The sequence below is a fragment of the Puma concolor genome, chromosome A2, assembly GCF_028749965.1.
Source record: "Puma concolor isolate L17-30 chromosome A2, mPumCon1.1.hap2, whole genome shotgun sequence".
Classification (NCBI taxonomy): domain Eukaryota; kingdom Metazoa; phylum Chordata; class Mammalia; order Carnivora; family Felidae; genus Puma; species Puma concolor.
This window is the reverse complement of record NC_141668.1, coordinates 145,854,542-145,873,532: the sequence shown is the minus strand read 5'-3', so window position 1 is coordinate 145,873,532 and position 18,991 is coordinate 145,854,542. Positions and strand designations below refer to the sequence as shown.

The 18,991-nt window shown below is 36.3% G+C and overlaps 1 protein-coding gene across 33 annotated transcripts in view; it reads left to right on the top strand.

Moving 5' to 3' along the window:
• Positions 1-18,991, top strand: part of SLMAP (sarcolemma associated protein) — a 150,368-nt gene that overhangs the window by 111,177 nt on the left and 20,200 nt on the right. For all 33 annotated transcript variants that reach the window (XM_086697837.1, XM_086697839.1, XM_025916257.2 and 30 more), the window contains 3 exons: positions 3,032-3,091; positions 8,635-8,715; positions 9,000-9,059. In XM_086697837.1, coding sequence (XP_086553963.1) covers positions 3,032-3,091; positions 8,635-8,715; positions 9,000-9,059 — 201 coding nt within the window. The remainder of the gene's footprint in view (positions 1-3,031; positions 3,092-8,634; positions 8,716-8,999; positions 9,060-18,991) is intronic.

Genomic DNA, 18,991 nt, shown 5'->3' with positions numbered 1-18,991 from the left:
AGACTAGGCATCAACATTTAGAAGTTATGCAAATATAGCAGGTAGTTAATGCTATTTAAAGTAAATTTGTTGTTGACAGAGATCTTGAAGATTAACACCTTTTTTTTCCTGGTAGAACTAAAAATTTTTCACTCCCTTCACAAATATAGATAATGCTGCATTGAAAATCTGTGCAATTGTCTCTTTCCAGGGTAATACATAAAATAGGGGCTGTGGGATCAAAGGACATGTCCTTTCAACATTTGCATAGGTGCTGTCAAAATTGCCCTCTAAAAATAAAATGATACCAATTTACACTCCTGCCAGAAGGACATGAGATTACTCTTTTACGCACCCCTCCTGGTACTGAATGTTTGCTGAACTGATAAGTGCATAAGGCCATGGTGTTGTTTCAGTGGGTAGACCCTGAACTCCACATGTTTACTAGACATTTGCTTTTCTTGGCCTGTGAATTCAATGTTGTTATTCTTTGCTCCTTTTCTGTTGTGGTGTTTGACTTTTCTTATTCGTTTTTGAAGTGCCTCACATTTTCGCTTGCCATCCCCATACTCCCTTTCCTTCTTCCATGCTTCATTTTTCTACATTGCCTCCATCTGACATACTGTTTGTTTCTTTATCCTCTCTCCTTCCTCACCCCATTAGAATGTATGAACCAGAAAGGCAGGGATTTTGTCATTTGTTCATTCTGATGTTTCCAGCACATAAGACAGTATCTGGCACATAGTAGGTAGCCCCTAATTAATTGTTCAATGAATGAATGAATAATAACCTTTTATCTGTTAATTTTTCAGATATTTTCTCTATGTCTGTCACTGGCCCATTAGCTGTGTTTTAGTGAGTGGTTGGTCATACAGAAAATTTTAATTTATATGAGGGCAGATCTGTCTGTCCTTTCACATATGGTTTTGTGTTCTGCATTATTATGCTTAAGGTCATTTTTTTTAACCTTTGAACCCCTTCACCCATTCCTTTCACCTCTACCCCTCCTACCTTGCAACAACCAATCTGTTCTCTTATCTATGAGATTGTGTGTGTGTTTTTTTTTAATTCCACATGTAAGTGAGATCATATGGTATTTATCTTTCTCTGTCTGACTTTATTTTACTTAGTATAATACCCTCAAGGTCCATCCATATTATCCCAAAAGGCAAGATTTAATTTTTTTAATGGCTAAGTAATATTCCATTGTGTGTATTTGTGCATACACATACACACCACATTTTCTTTATCCATTCATGCATCAGTGGACACTTAGGTTGTTTCCATATTTGGCTATTGTAAATAATGCTGCAATGAACACGGGGGTGCATATATCTTTTTGAGTTAGTGTTGGAAAAGAAAGTAGAGGGAATATTCCAGAAAATATAACAAAAAAGACATGAGCTGGTTTGAGGTTTTATTTAAGAAACAAAGGAGGAAGATCTAACATCTGAATAATAAGATTTCCAGAGTGTAGGAAGGGAGAGTGGGAGAAGAGAAATGAAACAGAATTTGTTAGAATAGAAGGTAATTTCCCAGAATGGAAGATAGGAGCTTCTAAACTGAAAGGATGCACTGAATGCTCAATGTGGTATTTTTTTTTGTTTATTTCTTTATTTTGAGAGAGAGGAGAGAGAGAGAATCCCAAGCAGTCTCTGTGCTGTCAGCGCAGAGTCCCACATGGGGCTTGATCTCATGAGTGGTGAGATCATGACTTGAACTGATATCAAGAGCCAGACACTTAACCAACTGAGCCACCTGTGAACACCAACACAATATTATTGTATTGTATTGTATTGTATTGTATTGTATTGTATTTTAATGTTTATTCATTTTTGAGAGAGAGCGAGTGAACACGAGCTGGGGAGAGGGACCAAGAGAGAAAGGGACAATGAGAGAATCTCAAGCAGGTTCCATACTCAGCACAGAGCCTGATGTGGGGCTCGACCCCACGACTGAGGGATCATGACCTGAGACAAAATAGAGAATTGGACGCTTAGTGGACTGGACTGAACCACCCAGGCGCTCAAAACGTTGTTCCTTCTTCAAAAACAATGTTGTGCTTCTAGGAAGTGAAATTCAAGAATGGAGTAGAGTAGGACAGAAGATGGGAAGGACAGCTTACATTATACATCTTGTAGGACTACCTTTTAAAAATTATCCAAATCTATTACTTAGACTTAAAATTTTTTTAAGGAGGCAGGGGCAAATAGTACCACATACTGCAAGGAGCCTGTGCAAAATGAAAATTATTAAAAGGAGCCATGGGCTTTGGAGGTTATAGTAATCTTGGAGCAGTTTCATTGGTTGGATGGTGGGTATAGAGTCCAAGCTACATTGGATTTGAAGAGTGAAGGAATAGAGAAATGACTTCATATACTGCAAACGTGTAAATTCAAGGAGACCAGCTGGCATACAGGATTAAATAAGGGGATAATTAGAATAGATACCATTCTCAGTGAAGCATAGAATATGAAAATCTGGATTTAAATAAATTATGAAGAAGCTGTATATTATACATTTACAGAGAATCACCTATAGAAAGAAACAAAACAAAACAATATTTGTTTTAATATCTTTAAATATTTGGCTCTTCTAAAATGATTCATTTTACTGAAGCATGTCATATATGCATCTGTGCTGAATTGTATCAATTGGGAAACTATTGGCATAACCTAATTTGTATTCTTTATTTAAATACATACTTTCTCAGAATTCCTTTATTTCAACTTCATATCCTTGATTTAAAGAGGGTTTATTTGTTATGAATCCTTTTTAAAACGGTCTAGGCTTTTTGACTAAGGTAAAAACTAATGAAAATAAAAGACAAATTGTCCCCTGCCCCCAGATTTCTGCATTAATCTGATTGTGCTGTTATAATTATAGTTCGAGTTTTCTTAGTTCTCCTTCCAGCTTCAAGTTTTTGTACAAGCCTAGTCATGGGAGTAATATTATCATCTTTAAATTTGGTCATGGAATGTGTTACACTGCCCCGCTCAGGGAAATGCTACTCGGTTTGGGCTTGGATAGTAACGTTTATTTTCTTTGGCAGAGAAGCTGATCGTCGAGGGGCATCTAACCAAAGTGGTAGAAGAAACAAAGCTTTCAAAAGGTTTGTTTTCTGTGGGTTTTCTGTGGGTTTTGAAAATTATTCTTTTGGACAATAGATGTTAGTGTACATTTCCAAGGTCATAATATTTTAACCATCAATTTATTTCTTATAGCTCACCAAATGGCAATCCAGTAATGGTATCATATAATATAAAATAGTCGGAGTTCTGTTGTAAGAAGGATATCTTAATTAGAAAGTTTCTTTTTAATTTTTAAATGGGTATATATGTGTGGGGTTTTTTGGTTTTTTTTTTAATGCTTGAAGTAGATTCTTTAGGTAGTAAAAGATTTGTTCTGATCTGTCTTGCTTCTAGCATTATTTTCAGGTTTTGTATTTGATATTTGTTACATTTGATATAAAATTTTAATTAAACACAATGTAAATCTTTTAATGAAACAATGTAAAACAGGTGAAAAATGCTTGCATGTCTGTTTCTGTAATTGTTATGCCTTTAACATTCCTTATGAAATTTATATTTTGTTAATTTTCGGCAACTCAATTTGATTTAAACAAAAGTGATTATGTGGGGTCTTCTTATATTTTATGATGAGAGTCTTATAAATTGAAATAGTTTATTCTATTAATTCTTTTCTGTTAAAATTGTCAGAGAAGAAAAGTGAGTTTTAAAGCATTATATTGTCGAGTCACTTTTATGCATTAGGGAAATTGGTCAAATAAATTTGGTATGATACGCTCATTATCATTATCATTATCATACCTAAGACTTTCATCAGAAGATACCGCTATAAAATTTATAACTAGATTCACAATCTTTTTGGCCAGTTAAAACAATGAGTGATAAAAGTTTCAAATACTCTACTTCAGTACATTTTGTTTTATGAACGTAGCTGAATCCATTTCGACTTTTAAAAATATTTAAAAGAAGAATGTTATTTCAAGTATCTGGTGGCTTCCGTTCTGAATTTTGTGCATGACAGATGCCATATTTGGGGAAAGAATGCATAGAATATGCATCACTAATATTGTTCTGGCAAACAGGCATTGGGTTTCAGAGCAATGAACTATTTTTAGTACATGTGGCAATTTATTTCATCTTATTAAAGTGAGATGAGAGCAGACTTCAACATAGCTTTTACTTCACCACAGAAGCACCTAATCAGATGAGTTGAATAGCCAGCACTCTGAAGTACAAGGAGAGCCTAAGGGGGAAAAATCAGTGCTTCTTAGTTAAAGAAAAATATCTTGCTACTTTAGTGCTTCTATTTAATACATTCTGAATTAGAATATATTTGCTTGAAATTATATGATGTAATTATTGAAAAAGATTTGTGCCACCTTACATTTGCTTTTGATACCTGGCCATAAAATATGTGCTGAAAGCTTTAAAGAGCATGCATTTTGATCCAGCAATCCCACTTCTGGGTTTTTATGTTAAGGAACAAATTAGACAGATATGCAAGGGTATTTACATCAATGTTTTAAAGCAAAAAGAGGAAAACAGAAGTGTCCAATAATAAGGGCATTTATTAATTATAGCAAGTAAGTCCACACAAGTAATAAAATACATCTGTTAAAATTGATAATATAGACACAAGTTTTACATACCCAGAGATTTTTTTGTCAGCAGTCAACATTTTACAAGCGTTTCTCACGGTTAATGTGCAGAGGTACACTAATCCTTGTAACAAACTAGATAAAATAAGTTACATTTTAAGAATTTCATATCTGGCTATAAAATATTTCTTTTGGATTTGGCTAAATCGTTTTATTTTAAAATGCTCTCATCAGTGACATTTTTGATAGGATTTGTTCTCTGCATGGAAAATATCAGTTGTGGGGCAGCTGGGTAACTCAGTCAGTTAAGCGTCTGACTTTGGCTCGGGTCATGATCTCACGGTTCATGGGTCAAGCCTTGCGTCTGGCTCTGTGCTGACAGCTCAGAGTCTGGAGCCAGCTTCGCATTCAGTGTCTCCCACTCTCTATGCTCCTCCCCTGCTTGTGCTCTGTCTCCTTCTGTCTCTTAAAAATAAATAAAAACGTTAAAAAAAAATATCAGTTGTTAGAAATTGCTAATTACCAGCTGTTACAAGTCTAAGTGTTTCCTTCAGATATTTCATCTAATGCAAAATATAATCATAGGTTGCATGTGCTTTCTATTTAAACCCTAACTCAACTCGTAGTCATTGTGTGTTTACTGTAGTCTTAGGGTGGAAGTAGAAAGAATACTAGTAGATAAAACAGATGGTTTCAACCCCAGGTACTACCACTAACTAGCTGTATGCCCTCAGGCAACTCACTTTAGCTCTTTAAACTCCAGTTTACTCATGTGTAAAATAGAATTGACAATATTTAATTGTGGGAATTTAATGAAATATTGCTCACAAAGCAAGAAACATTGTTCTGGTATTCAACAAATGTTTAGTTCTCACTTCCCTTCTTGCTTTCCTTTCCAACTAACGGTTCCATTGGTATAGGAAGTGGTCTCTGGCCAGTGTTTTGCCCATCCATCATAATGTCTTCTCAGAGATACAGTGAAAATAGTCACCTTGCAGACTTTCCAGTTTGGGAACAGTTTTGATATTGGTGTTGGTAGCTATTCTTCTGTTTCCTTCTATATATTATTGGTGTGTATCTTAATGATTAAGTACTGCACAGAAAATCAACCAGTAAGGAGGGTTCGTTCTCTCTTTCTTTCTTTCTTTCTTTCTTTCTTTCTTTCTTTCTTTCTTTCTCTCTCTCTCTCTCTTTCTTTCTCTCTCTCTTTCTTTCTTTCTTTCTTTCTTTCTTTCTTTCTTTCTCTCTCTCTCTCTCTCTCTCTTTCTTTCTTTCTTTCTTTCTTTCTTTCTTTCTTTCAGTTTATTTATCTTGAGAGAGAGAGAGTGAAGGAGGGGCAAGACAGAGAATCGCGAACCATAAGATCATGATCTGAGCTGAAACAAAGAGGCAACCAACTGAGCCACCCAGGCGCCCCAGGACTTGCTAATACTAGAAAGTTGGGTGCTGCTTCATAGCTAAAGAATGGATGTTTTAAAAAGAAGGAGATACTCTACTTCTCTTTTTTTGTGTCCTGTGTTTCATTCTTGAGTAGATTTGGTTTGCCTCCATATAATAATTGTAATATCAGGATATAACAGTGATGGACCATAATTTGACTTGCTCAAAACTTTGTCTTCTTACTCAAAGTAGACTTGTGCCTTCAAACATCTGATTTTGGAGCACCTACTATGCACTGTGCACTGTTTTCTGCAATGGGGAGATAGCAGTTAACAAAACAGACAAAAATCCCAGCCCTCATGGAACTTAATATTCTAGTAAGATCTTAATGGAAGATTTGGTCCCACCTTTAATTTTACTTTCCCAGCTAATACTTTAATATAAGATAGAGTTCCTTCTAAGCCAGAAGAATACTTTTGAAAATATAGTCTTCTTGGTTTACCTCAGTATCTTGATCTTAAAATTGCCAAGAATTTTAAAATCAGAAGACAGTCATTTTTCTATTCTCCCACAGTCATCCCTTTTCTGTGTATAGATTAGAAGTATTAGCCTGCCTTGTTTGAGACTGTAACTTTGTGATTAAAACTAGAACATTCAGAAATGTCTGATTATAGCACACTGTGAATGCACCAGAGGTCATAGATTGGATTCCCATGGGCCTCTGTGGTCAGTGACTTCACTTCTAATCTAAGCTCTGTGTCTCTCAGCAGTTGTCCTCGGACTAGAAATGGCGGTGAGAAAAGAAGCAAGAGTCTTCTTGCAATCTGTCACCTATTTCACAAATTAAGCCACCAATTCTAAGGATGTTCTTAATGAAATGGTCATAATAAGTTACATTCTAATATTATTAAATATATTTTAATATTAATGGTTTTGGATGTTTCTGATTACTTTCAAAATGGAAAATATCTCTTGATTTAGTTGATTATAAAATAATATAATTTTTTCAAACGATGTATGACATTATGAAGTTAGAAAGTAAATATCTGCCATGACCCTAGCTTCAGATATATGATCATGAGTATCTCTGTTGTAGATCCTTCTAGACTTCAATAAATATGCACAACTGAAAATTCATAGCTAAATGTATAGCTATTTTCAATCTTTTTTTTTTTTTTAATTTTTTTTCAACATTTATTTATTTTTGGGACAGAGAGAGACAGAGCATGAACGGGGGAGGGGCAGAGAGAGAGGGAGACACAGAATCAGAAACAGGCTCCAGGCTCTGAGCCATCAGCCCAGAGCCCGACGCGGGGCTCGAACTCACGGACCGCGAGATCGTGACCTGGCTGAAGTCGGACGCTTAACCGACCGTGCCACCCAGGCGCCCCGCTATTTTCAATCTTAATGGGGTCATATTATGCACTGTTCTTTAGCAACCTTTATTTTTACTTAATAGTAAGGAATATATCTTGAATGTTTTCCATACCATAATGAACAATGCTGCAATGAACATCCTTATAATACTATGTGAAGTCTTTTTTCCTTAGAAGTACTAGAAGTAGATACGCACATTTAAATGTTTGGTATGTATTACCACAAACAGTATAGCCAACAGCATAACATTATGAAAAAATAATCATATGCCCAGGGAATTTATAATCTAACTAAAGAAATCAGATACATATATACACATAGAATATAAAATAGAACATGATTAATTACAAAATCATATGACACAGAGAAGCTGCAATAAAAAGGAGCAGCATGATGGAGAAATGAAGACTTTGTTAGAGGTATTGGGGCTTAAGCTGCATCTTAATGAATAGGCCAAGTAGAATGGTCATTGAGTTTAGCAAAATATCAACTCAAGCAAAGAGTTAGAGGTCGTAGTGAGCTGGCATGTCTCAGCCCTGTAAAGAGGCTAGCCTGACTGAAACAGAGCTCATGTGTGAATTAATGCAGAGACCAAATTATAGCTAAATCCTGGGATATAAAACTTGGCTGAGGCCTTGTGGAGAACAGGGAAATGACCATCTCTGTAAATGCGATTCAAATGCACGCCATAGAACATGCAGATGTGCCATTAGAGATAAGGATCTAATTGCCGGTCATCTTTAATAACATTGGTGGGCTTATAATTAGGATTTTTGAGAGCAATTTGTTGAAAACAGGGCCTGAGATATCTTCATTGGATCAGGCAGCACAGCACTTGCAAATAACCCCAAAACTTGGTATAACTATTGCTAAGGCAACCTAACTAGTGTTTTTATATAAGAGAGCCATTTCCTTTCATCATTTTCAAACAATGTCCACATTGTCCTGGAACTTTGCTATATTTGTTGCAGTTCTCTGCATACTTTAGCAAAGCTTGCTTCATTTTTGTTTCTAGTTGGCCAGTGGACAGCCTTGACAAAAGCCCCAGCCCTCTGCACAGCAGACAAGATCCACATTATAATTTAATATGAGCCATGTGTAATATCCAGCATTCCATTTTGGAGTGGAGTGGTGAAGAAGTAAGAGAGGCAGTGACCTCAGTTAATTTTAAAAGTATTTTGCATATCAGTAGATTTAGAGCTCTCAAAGCCTAAGGTGGTTTTATTGATATAGTTGTAATGAGATTCTACTTTTATTTTTTTTCTTGGTAGAAAACCAGGCAAGAGCAAAGGAATCTGATTTGTCGGATACTCTGAGTCCAAGCAAGGAAAAGAGTAGTGACGACACTACAGGTGAGTTGTAACATAGTATTTGCAAATCTACAGATATTATTATTACTGTCTGAGCAGTTTAGGTATGCAGGTTAATGTGAGTGGAGATTTCAAAGTTTGTGTTTGGGGGAAAAGGCAGTCTCCTTCCGTTTGTGGAGATACTCCCTTGAACCTTGGATATATTGTTAAAATTACTTTCACCTATCCAAATACAATACCTGTATAAATTTCACTTACTTATTTTGATAGTGATAGCTTGATGATAGAGCTGATTACTGTTTGTAATTATCTTTCCCCCCCTGCAGACGCCCAAATGGATGAGCAAGACCTAAATGAACCTCTTGCTAAAGTGTCCCTATTAAAAGGTACTTTAACATGTTTTTATAACATTTTAAATCAGAGCATCAGATTTACCACAAAATTGCGTGTCTTATGTGAAGTTTTAAGTTTAGTTAAAAGATTAAGATAGGTTCTCTAAAGTAGCAGGAACTAAAATTTAAAATGTTGGTGTTGGTGCCGATGCTTCAAATGAAAATATTTCAATTGTAAAATAATTTGGATCAATCAAGGTTATGAAGGGCAGAGTGGTAAATGGTAGGAATATGAAATGCAGCTGTGTTTTTTTTGTGTTTACCTTTATATTGCTGAGAGAAGCTCATTACCACCTTTAACATAAATTAGAAAGAGAAGAAAATATTAATGTTCTTGAAAGAATTACCTGTTTTCTCTGTTGTCATATGGTAACAGTTGTAAATTTCCTCATTTTCTGGCCCTCATCCTCCAGTAAACATCCCCAGGTTCTTAGGACAGTCTTCTAGAAATTTTAGGTAGGCCTAAGATAAGCAGTGCATGTAATAAACTTTCACTCATATCACTTCTAAATGAGAACTACATTTATTTCTTGATATTTACTTATTTAGACTGATAATAATAGTAAATAAGTCAACATTTATCGAAGTGTTTTTAAAATAAAGTGCTTTGGGTGGCCTACTGATAAGTTTGTGATTGTTACCATATAGTCTCTTTTATATTGCCTTTTGTATACAGGATAAATTGGCATATAAGTTCAGCCCACTGGACTAACCGTAGGCAACTGTCTGGAATGAGCAAAAACAGCCTGTGGAAGTTTCTCTGTGTAGAGATGCTTATGCTTCTGGCTGGGCTTTTAAGGAATCTCTTAGTCCAGACCCTGGGTTTTGGATTATATAAGGAAGCCTTAGTTTCACCCTATATGACCCTGCTGCTGGCCTAGTTGTCAGTGATAGGAATTAACAAAGAGATTACCCAGATTCTTCTAGAGATCCTTAATCTGGGCATCCTGGCCTTCTCTCTTCTTCCCCCTGGATAGTAAAGCTCGCATTACTCTTTGAGGTACCTCTGACTGAATTCCATTACTAAGGGAAGCTCTGAGGATTACTGGCCCAGGCAGCACAATTGTCAACCTGTCTTTCAGTACAATCATAGTTTCCAGTACTTTCCTGGCACTCTTACCGATCTGCACTCTTCCCAGGTGACCTTTGGTGTTGATGAGGTTTTCTAGCGTTGTAGTAATAAGTCTGAGTTAATGTTTGCATAGTCTAGAAGTCTCATCTTGGAGCATTTCTGATTCTTCTCAGAAATGCAATACTGTTGCTGTGTAAACTGTTACTGATGCTCAAAAACTGTCGGAACCCCTGGGCCTTTGTGGGAACATAGAGAAACAAGAGTAATGAGCACCTGTCATACAAAAGTAGCTGTTTTATGGTCTTTTTTACTATAGAAATCTCCCAGAAATCTTTTCAGCAGCCAAGTGCACATTGATTTATAAGTAACAATTATGCTTGTGTTAATTATATTCAACTGTTACTAGTGCTCTTGTGATTTTATGTGTCAGTCTGTTTTATATTTTACTTTTATCCTGTTGCCTACCACAATGCCAGATGTTCAGTTATTTGTTGATTGAATTAACAATAGACCTCTTACATCAAAGTTATAAAACCATAGAGTGTTAGGAAAGTGACACACTCTACCTAAGAAGTTGAGTCAGAGAGCTCTGGGTTCAGTCCCAGCTCTGCCATTTATTTGTAATTTGTCCTTAGGCAAATTGCTTACCCGCTTTGTGCTTCAGTTTTTTTCGTTTGTCAAATTGAAATTTATTGTGAGGATTAAATGAGATAATGCATGTAGATCACTCACCATGGTGCTGGGAACATAACCTGTTAAGCATCATGGTGAAGACACTGCTAATAATGATGTTGGTGATTGACAAAAGCAGACCTATGTGTTAAAGAGTAACTTTTCATTAATTGAATAAGATTATGGGGTTTAAAAACTATTATTTCCTACTATATCTTTTAGGGGAAGCAGTTAGTGGTGGTAAGCCTAAATGGTTGTTTTTCCATTATTCCTCTTTTGTAAGACTTGTATAATTTCTTGAAAATAATATATTCACTGGCACCTATTAGAAGCACTTGGGTTATGGTTGATAGTATGTGGTTATGCTTTGTAATCTCTATGATTAGGTTTAAATGAAAAATATCAATTATTAAGCCATAGTGTTAACCTTGAGAGTTGTACAAAGTAGTACAAAGTAGTTGTCCTTTTTTTTCCTCATTGAACCCCTGTGCTTGACTTTTTGAACCGCTGTTTTTGTTTTTGTTTCTTTTCAAATTTTTTTTTAATGTTTATTCATTTTTGAGAAACAGAGTGCAAGTGGGGGGTGGGGGGCAGAGACAGTGGGAGACATAGAATCTGAAGCAGGCTCTAGGCTCTGAGCTGTCAGCACAGAGCCCAATGAGGGGCTTGAACCCACAAACCGTGAGATCATGACCTGAGCTGAAGTCAGACGCTTAACTGACTGAGCCGCCCAGGCACCCCTGAACCACTGTTTTTAAATTTTATTCTTTCCCTTCTAAAAAAAAAAAAAGGGCCAATCTTGATTTAGAATTATAATGTGCTACCTTTCGTGTTAATCACCTAGTATGAGGAAGAGAATGAAATAGATCAAATATTCACCATGAGATATAAATAAAATGAGGATAGCAGTAGTGCCTTTTCCCTGAAATATTATTTTCAACCAATTTATGACATTTTTGAGGGAGAAATAAAGATGTGACTTGAACCACAAGTTTCTGTATGTTTAATCATTTCCCCCAAAAAGGTAAAAAGAAAACCAGAATTCAGTCTAAGTAGTATCTAATGCAAGTTTGCTCTATAAAAGGAACTATGCCAGGGACTTCAGTGGTTTTAAACTCCGATAAGACTGTCCTTGGGGTTTGAGGAGTTTCTAGTCCAATTCGTGATAGGAGAGGTATAGATAATAAGCTGCTTCCTGGTGGTTGTTTAAGGACAGAGAAAGAAAGAATGGGCAGTTTTTTTGTTCCTTTTTGTTTATCTTGGAAGATGGGCAGGAAAGGCAATTTGAGCCTCATGAAGGAAGTATCATTTGAGATGGTCCTGAAAGTGTGTCATACACATATGGCCTATTCAGTGACAAAAACTGAGTCCTGAATCTGGTTGGGATTCTAGATCCAACTGCCAACTTGCAGGATGTGTAAAGAACTAGGGACATTACCTAAATGAGGTGCTGGGGATACAACAGCGAAATCCAGAATGTGGAGAATTTTCTAGGACACACAAAAGTAAGTTGCAAGGTTTGTGGATAAAAAGGAAAGGAGGATTGGGAAGCCTATGAATTAAAAGAGATTTAAGAGATATGTCAACTAAATGCAGTGTGTGAACCTTGTTTGGAGCTTCATACAATCCAACTGAAAAAGAATTTGAGACAGTGGGAAAACTTTAATACTGACTAGATACTTGATATTAAGGAATTGCTTGTTATTTGCAGTGTGATAATAGCATTACAGTTATTTATTTTTTTGTTTTTCTTTTAGAGATCTTTTTTGTTTTTCTTACCTTTCTTATCTATCGAGATACAGATTTTTTTAAGCGGGTATGATTATAAGAGGAGATCGAGATACCTTCTTAGACAAAGGGAATATTAGAAACCACAAGCTAGATAATTTGGGTTGGGTTTGACAAGTACAATTGAAGTTTGTTCACATAATCATTTGAGTGTTTTGTAGATTGCAGTGATTCTTTTGGCAGAATTCTATAGCTTCTAAGTGCAGAAATGATATGATGAGACCTGTATTTTGGGGCGATTTGTTGGATGAACTGGAATAGGTAGAGGCTGGAGGTAAGGCAACCAGTTAGGAGGCTTAGGTAATCATTGAGAGTATGAACTAGAATGCCTGCTGTGAAAATTTAAACAAAGAACAAAATCCAGTTTGGGTCCCTGTTCTTGTCTTTATCATCTTTCCTTCAGTAATCTTACCTTGAATCTGTAGTCCTAAGGAACTGAATATGAGAGATAAATGGAAGTTAGATAGAATTCCAGCATTTGACCCTGAGTTACTAAAAGGATGGTAGTGTTATTAACAAGAATATTATTTCTGGAAGAAGAGATGTCCTGTGAGGAAAGTGATGGTTTAAGTTTGAAACATCACTTCCTGTTCACATCATTGAACAGAGAGGGTGACCTGAACATAGATTCTGGTTTGCCTGGAACCATTTATGCCCATGGTCCCAGCACAATTATTAAAAGTGCTTCCTTTCACATTCAGAGGTGCTCCAGTTTTGTATTGTCATCCAAGGAACCAGAAATGCAGTTGGAAGTGCAAGACAGAAAGTAGGACCAGAAAGTCATTTTCACTTATTTCTGAGGTATTTATTGACCCAAGAGATACAGAGATATGACACGTGAGGAGGCTGCAGTCTTATGGAGGAAAGAGATATGTTGATAGTATAGTAAATGTTTTAATGGGTGTGGTAGAAACTTTGGAGAGCAGAGCTAACTTCCTGGCTAGGGCAGGGTTTGGGTAGAACAGTAGTCAGGATAGGCTCCCTAAATGAGGTGGTTAAAGATAAGTCAGAGTATGCCAAGAAGGGAAAAGGAGCCATGCGTTTCTTTAAAATACTGCCTTCATTTACAAGTAGAAATAATGTTTAAAGTCTGAATAACATCTGTCAGAGACAGGGAAGTGTACAAGAACACAAGTGTGATGGAGCACAGGCTATGTGGCACAAATGTAATGAAAGGTAAGACTTGGTCAGAAAAAAGGCAGTAACGTGTTTGGGAATTTTCTGCATAAGAGAATTGGACCATTATAGCAGGGAGAACTTAAGGAGAAAGAAAAGGACAATGGGGAGGATGGAGGAGCCAACAAAAGAACCAGTTGTCAAGAACCCAGCTGGTCAGAAGGAATGGCAAAGAAGCAAGAACCGACAGTAAAAGGATGCTGCCAAACTTAAATTCATAGTTAGGGTGCCACCTAGGACTATCTCACATGGCTGCACATACTTATGATGGAAAAATGATCTTTCTGCACTGTGATGGTTATTCTCATCAACCAAGCCTGCAACTGCCAGACCTTCCAAAGTGACAGCAGTCGTAGTAGAAAGAGGGCGCATTCACCTGGCCAGCTGCCTCAGCCAGATCACTTCTGTTAGTTGATGAGGTAACTATCATGACGTTGAGGCTACATCAGCCTTCAACACACACATGCAAAATAGGACTTGGGAAGAAGTGCTTTGATTTGGCCCTTTTCCACATGATCCAGAGTATCTCAACCATGTTTAAAGCAAAGGTCGGGTTTTAAATCAAACCTCCAGAATTTAAGTTAAAACCTCTAAGTTAAAACACCAAATTCAGTTTAGGATATCTTGTCTGTATTGTGTGTGCCAGGGCTGATTCATTTCTGGGTTCTTCTATGGTGTGGATCTCTTTACAGAATTTAGCCTTAGTCTAAGAAAAGCTGGCCCCTAGCCCAGACTACATACACCAGGCAGTTCTAAGGATACACTATTTATGTGAAGGAGAAAACAGATTCTGTTAATCTTTCCACTTTATCATGGTTCCTAAAAAACATTTATTTCTGTTTGACTTGCACATCTAAATAAAATGGATTTGGCTTAGAAAGGCTTTCACTTATTTTCATCTAAACACTTTCCACCAGTCCTCATCACAACACTTTCCCCAAGATTGTGAAGTAGCTTCATACAAAAAATCCCTTCCTGTGACAAAAGTAAGGCACTTTGAGAGAGGATCCAAGCCATAGTAAACTAATAATGCATTTTCCCACATAACCATATGAAATACAGTGTGCACTTATCAACCTTAGCAGAAAAAGATTTGCTTATTGGTCTTTGATAAAAAAATTGGCACTTGGTTTTCTGTAAACAGAATCTGTACAGTACTTACTTGACTAGTTTGAATATAGTCTTTGTGTATATCATATCATATCATATCATATCATATTATATTATATTATATTTAATTTGTAAAGATTTTTGATCAGTATCTTCAACTTCTATGATCAAACACTATGTAGAATTTGTATGTGTCCATTATTTGATACATGGCATCTTATTTGCTCTAATTAAAATGCCGATCCTTTTTCCTATGTGGTACAAAGAAATAATTTGCAAATAGTAAATCCCTTGTTAGCACAATTTATTAATGTGTAGGTTATATTTAGTTTTCTGAAACATAATTACTTAACATAAAATCTGTTCCATTGTTTTTAGTTTAAAAAACAAGTATTAGTTTTGTTTCACAACATCACTGATCGAGGGAATTGTTCTGCTGCAGACAAAAACTGTCTGCTTTAATAGACCTTAAAGATGGATTATATATGATTCTTCATTTATAAAATGAAATAGTTCTCTAGTTATTATATTAATTCATATATGATTATTATGTTTATTTTTTAAATCTACACATTTTAGATGCAAATCTTTGGTTACCTTTTATATCATTAATCAGATAGTTAAGTGCCCATTGTATGTCTAGCATTGTATTAGATGGAGTATATAGTATTTCCATAGAGTATGGAGCGTAAGTGTGAAACATATATGCATTTAACATGCATTACTAAAAGGAAATCCCTGATAGGAACCCTCTTATTTCTGAAGAAAAAGTAAGAGTTGGTTGTTAGGAACGGATGCTAATTAAAGCTGATTTCTGCGATATAACTAAGAAGTTACCATGGAAAGACAATTGGATTAGAGTGAGAATTCTAGTCCTTTCTCTACCACTTCCCAGATGTGTAAGCCATTTCAGATCTCTGGACTTTTATTTCCTCATTTGTTAAATGAAATGAGTAGGTCTCTTCCAAACTTATATGTATCTATATGGGTTCATGCTCCTTTAAAAAATGAAACTAGGGGTACCTGGGTGGCTCAGTTGGTTGAGGATTTAAGTCTTGATTTTGGCTCAGGTCATGATCCCAGAGTTGTAGGATTGAGCCCCACATTGGACCCTGCGCTGAGTGTGGAGCCTGCTTGGTATTCTTTCTCTGTCTCCCTCTGCCCCTTCCCCATTCCCACACTCTCTCTCTAAAATTAAAAAAAATTTTTTTTTAATGAAAGAAAATGCTATTGAACAATTAAGAGAACTTGTAAAGAGCTTATCAGTTTGCTTAGGTTTTACTGTCAAGCTCTTGAAATCAGGCAAGAGACCACTGTGCACTAGGAGTTAGATGTCAGGGGGTTAGATGCAGAGGCTTCAGCCTGGGCTTTAAAGGATGGGCAGGCTTGGAGGAGTAAAAGAGAATGCATGAGCAAAAGTGTGTGAGGAAAGTAGTCATGAGGCAGAGCTACTAAGGAGACTAGTAGGGATTGAGTATATTAGTGACTAGTGGAAAATAAGTAATGACTGGATTGTGGAGAAATTTAGAAGTCAGATAAAGATGTCTGCACTTGATACAAAAGAAAGTCAATATAGGTTCTTGATCTAAGTAAGAGAATTGCTTTAATATCCCCATGTAGGATAGAATGCAGAAGGGCAGGAAAGGTTAAGGGCAAGAATTTGGACAGAAATGATTGGTGCTTATTCTAAGATTGTAGCATTGGGATTGGTAATTTCACTTATCTTTTGTAATTATGAAAAATTTCAAACACAAGAAAAGTTGAAGAGTACCAAAAACACTCATATATTTATGATTCAACAGTTGTTAGTGTTTTGCCATATTTTCTTTATTTTGATTTTTTTCTTTTTTGTATGTATATGTAGATATGTGTTTTTAGAAATGCTTCTTTTAACTTTTTATTTTAGTAAAGTATTTTTTAAATTTTAAGTGTATTTATTTATTGAGAGAGAGAGAGAGAGCAAGCATGTGAGTGGAGGAGGGGCAGAGAGAGAGGAAGAGAATCCCAAGTGGGCTCCACGCTGTCAGCATGGAGTTCGGCATGGGGCTCTGTCTCACAAACCGTGAGATCATGACCTGAGCCGAAATCAAGACTTAAATGCTTAACCGACGGAGCCACCCAGGCACACCTTAACTTTTAATTTTAATACAGTTTCAGACTTAAAGAAAAGTTATAAGAATAGAACAAAGAATTCCATGTACTCTTCATCCAGATTTCTCCAAATGTTAACAGTTCACTGCATTTGCTGTTACCACTTTACAGGATTTGATTTATCCATTTCCTTCCCTCCTCCATCCACCTTCCTCTCTCTCCCTGACCAATTGAGAGTAGATTGCAGACCTGATAGCCTTTACTCCTGAATACTCCAGTGTTTATTTCCTGTTTCTCTTACATAGCCACCATATAACTTTCACAGTTAGGAAAGTAACATTGATATATTACATGATCACATTCACAGACCTTATTCACACACATCTTGTCAGTTGTGTCAATAATGTCTTTTATAAAGAAAAATAATGTCATTATAAGAGAATATCTTGAGTCATACATTGTATTCAGTATCATGTGTCTTTATTCTCCTTTAATCTGGAACAATTCCTCAGTCTTTGTGTTTCGTGACATTGACATTTTTGAAAAGCACGGTTATTTGTGCAATGTTCCTCAGTAATAATATTGGACATCATATCAAGTGACAACTGATGTTGAATTTTTCTGTCACTGGTGATGTTAACTTTGTATACATATCCTGTTACTTCTCAACTTTTATCTACTTAGTGGTAGCATCTACTGAGGCTTCTTGCCTGAATCAATTATTACTATAATAGTTGCCAAATAGTAATTTCCTAATTCTTATTCCTTCTACATTTGTCAGCTGGCTTTCTAATATAAGGAAAAATTTTCTTCTCTTCCCTTCCCTCCCTCTCTTCCTTCTTTCTTTCCTTCCTTCCTTTATTTATATCATTGTGACATCATGGACTAATGTGTTATTCAGTGGCTTATAACCTTTCTTTGTCATTATTTATTTTGATGCTCACGTTGCCCCATGTTTGGCCAGTGGGAGCCCGTTGTATCTTTTCAACATAAACCAACCATTCTTCGAACCCTTTCCTACTTTCTGACCCAAAAGATGTTTTACGTTCATCTTGTACTTTCCTACCCTTAGCAGTGAAATCAACAATTTCTCCAAAGAGCTCTAGTTCTCTTTCAGTGGAGAATAGTATTTAGAAACTAAGATCTGAGTATTTGGTGTGTTCATTGCTTCTAGGCCCACTCAGCAGACATTAAAGAAATAGATGTGCACATATACTTATGCCCACACATATGTGTATGTGTATATATACAGCCTCATGTACCTGTATTTATTTCTACATCTACATTTGTCTACACATTCAGATCTATTTGAGTTCATACTCTAATTCGTACCCTACACCACAGGATTAATTTCGTCTTCCCTGTTTCCATATCTTTAATTCTATTCTCCAATGATGAGAAACCTGGCTCTCTTTATCTACAGTATTTATTTGATCACTTTTAGAATATACAAAAAGCAGTTTCAGAGGTACTAATCAGTGCTTCTGTGGAAGAGAAGTCTACGTATAGATTTGTTTGCTCTTGGTTATCACATTATTAAGATGGAACAGTAGTTCTCAACGTGGAGCAGTTTTATCCCCAGAGGGACATTTGGCAATATATGGAAACGTTTTGGTTATTACAACTCAGAAGGAATGCTACTGGCATCTAATGAGTAGGGACCAGGGAAACTACTAAACATCTCACAATTGGCAGCTCTTTCTGCCCATGGATCCTGTCCCTGTGCTTTAATAAAATCACCTTTTTGCACCAAAAAAAACAAAAGAAAAACAAAAACCCATGTCACAATCCACAGGACAGCCTCCTGAATAAAGAATTATTCAGCCCCAAATGTCAAAAGGGCTAAGTTAAAAAAAAACAACACAAACAGTGGCACCTGGTTGGCTCAGTTGGTTGAGCATCTGGCTCTTGATTGCGGCTCAGGTCATGATCTCACAGTTCCTGGGATAGAGCCCCACGTTGGGCTGTGGAGCCTGTTTGGAATTCTGTCTCTCCTTCTCTGTCTGCCCCTCCTCCT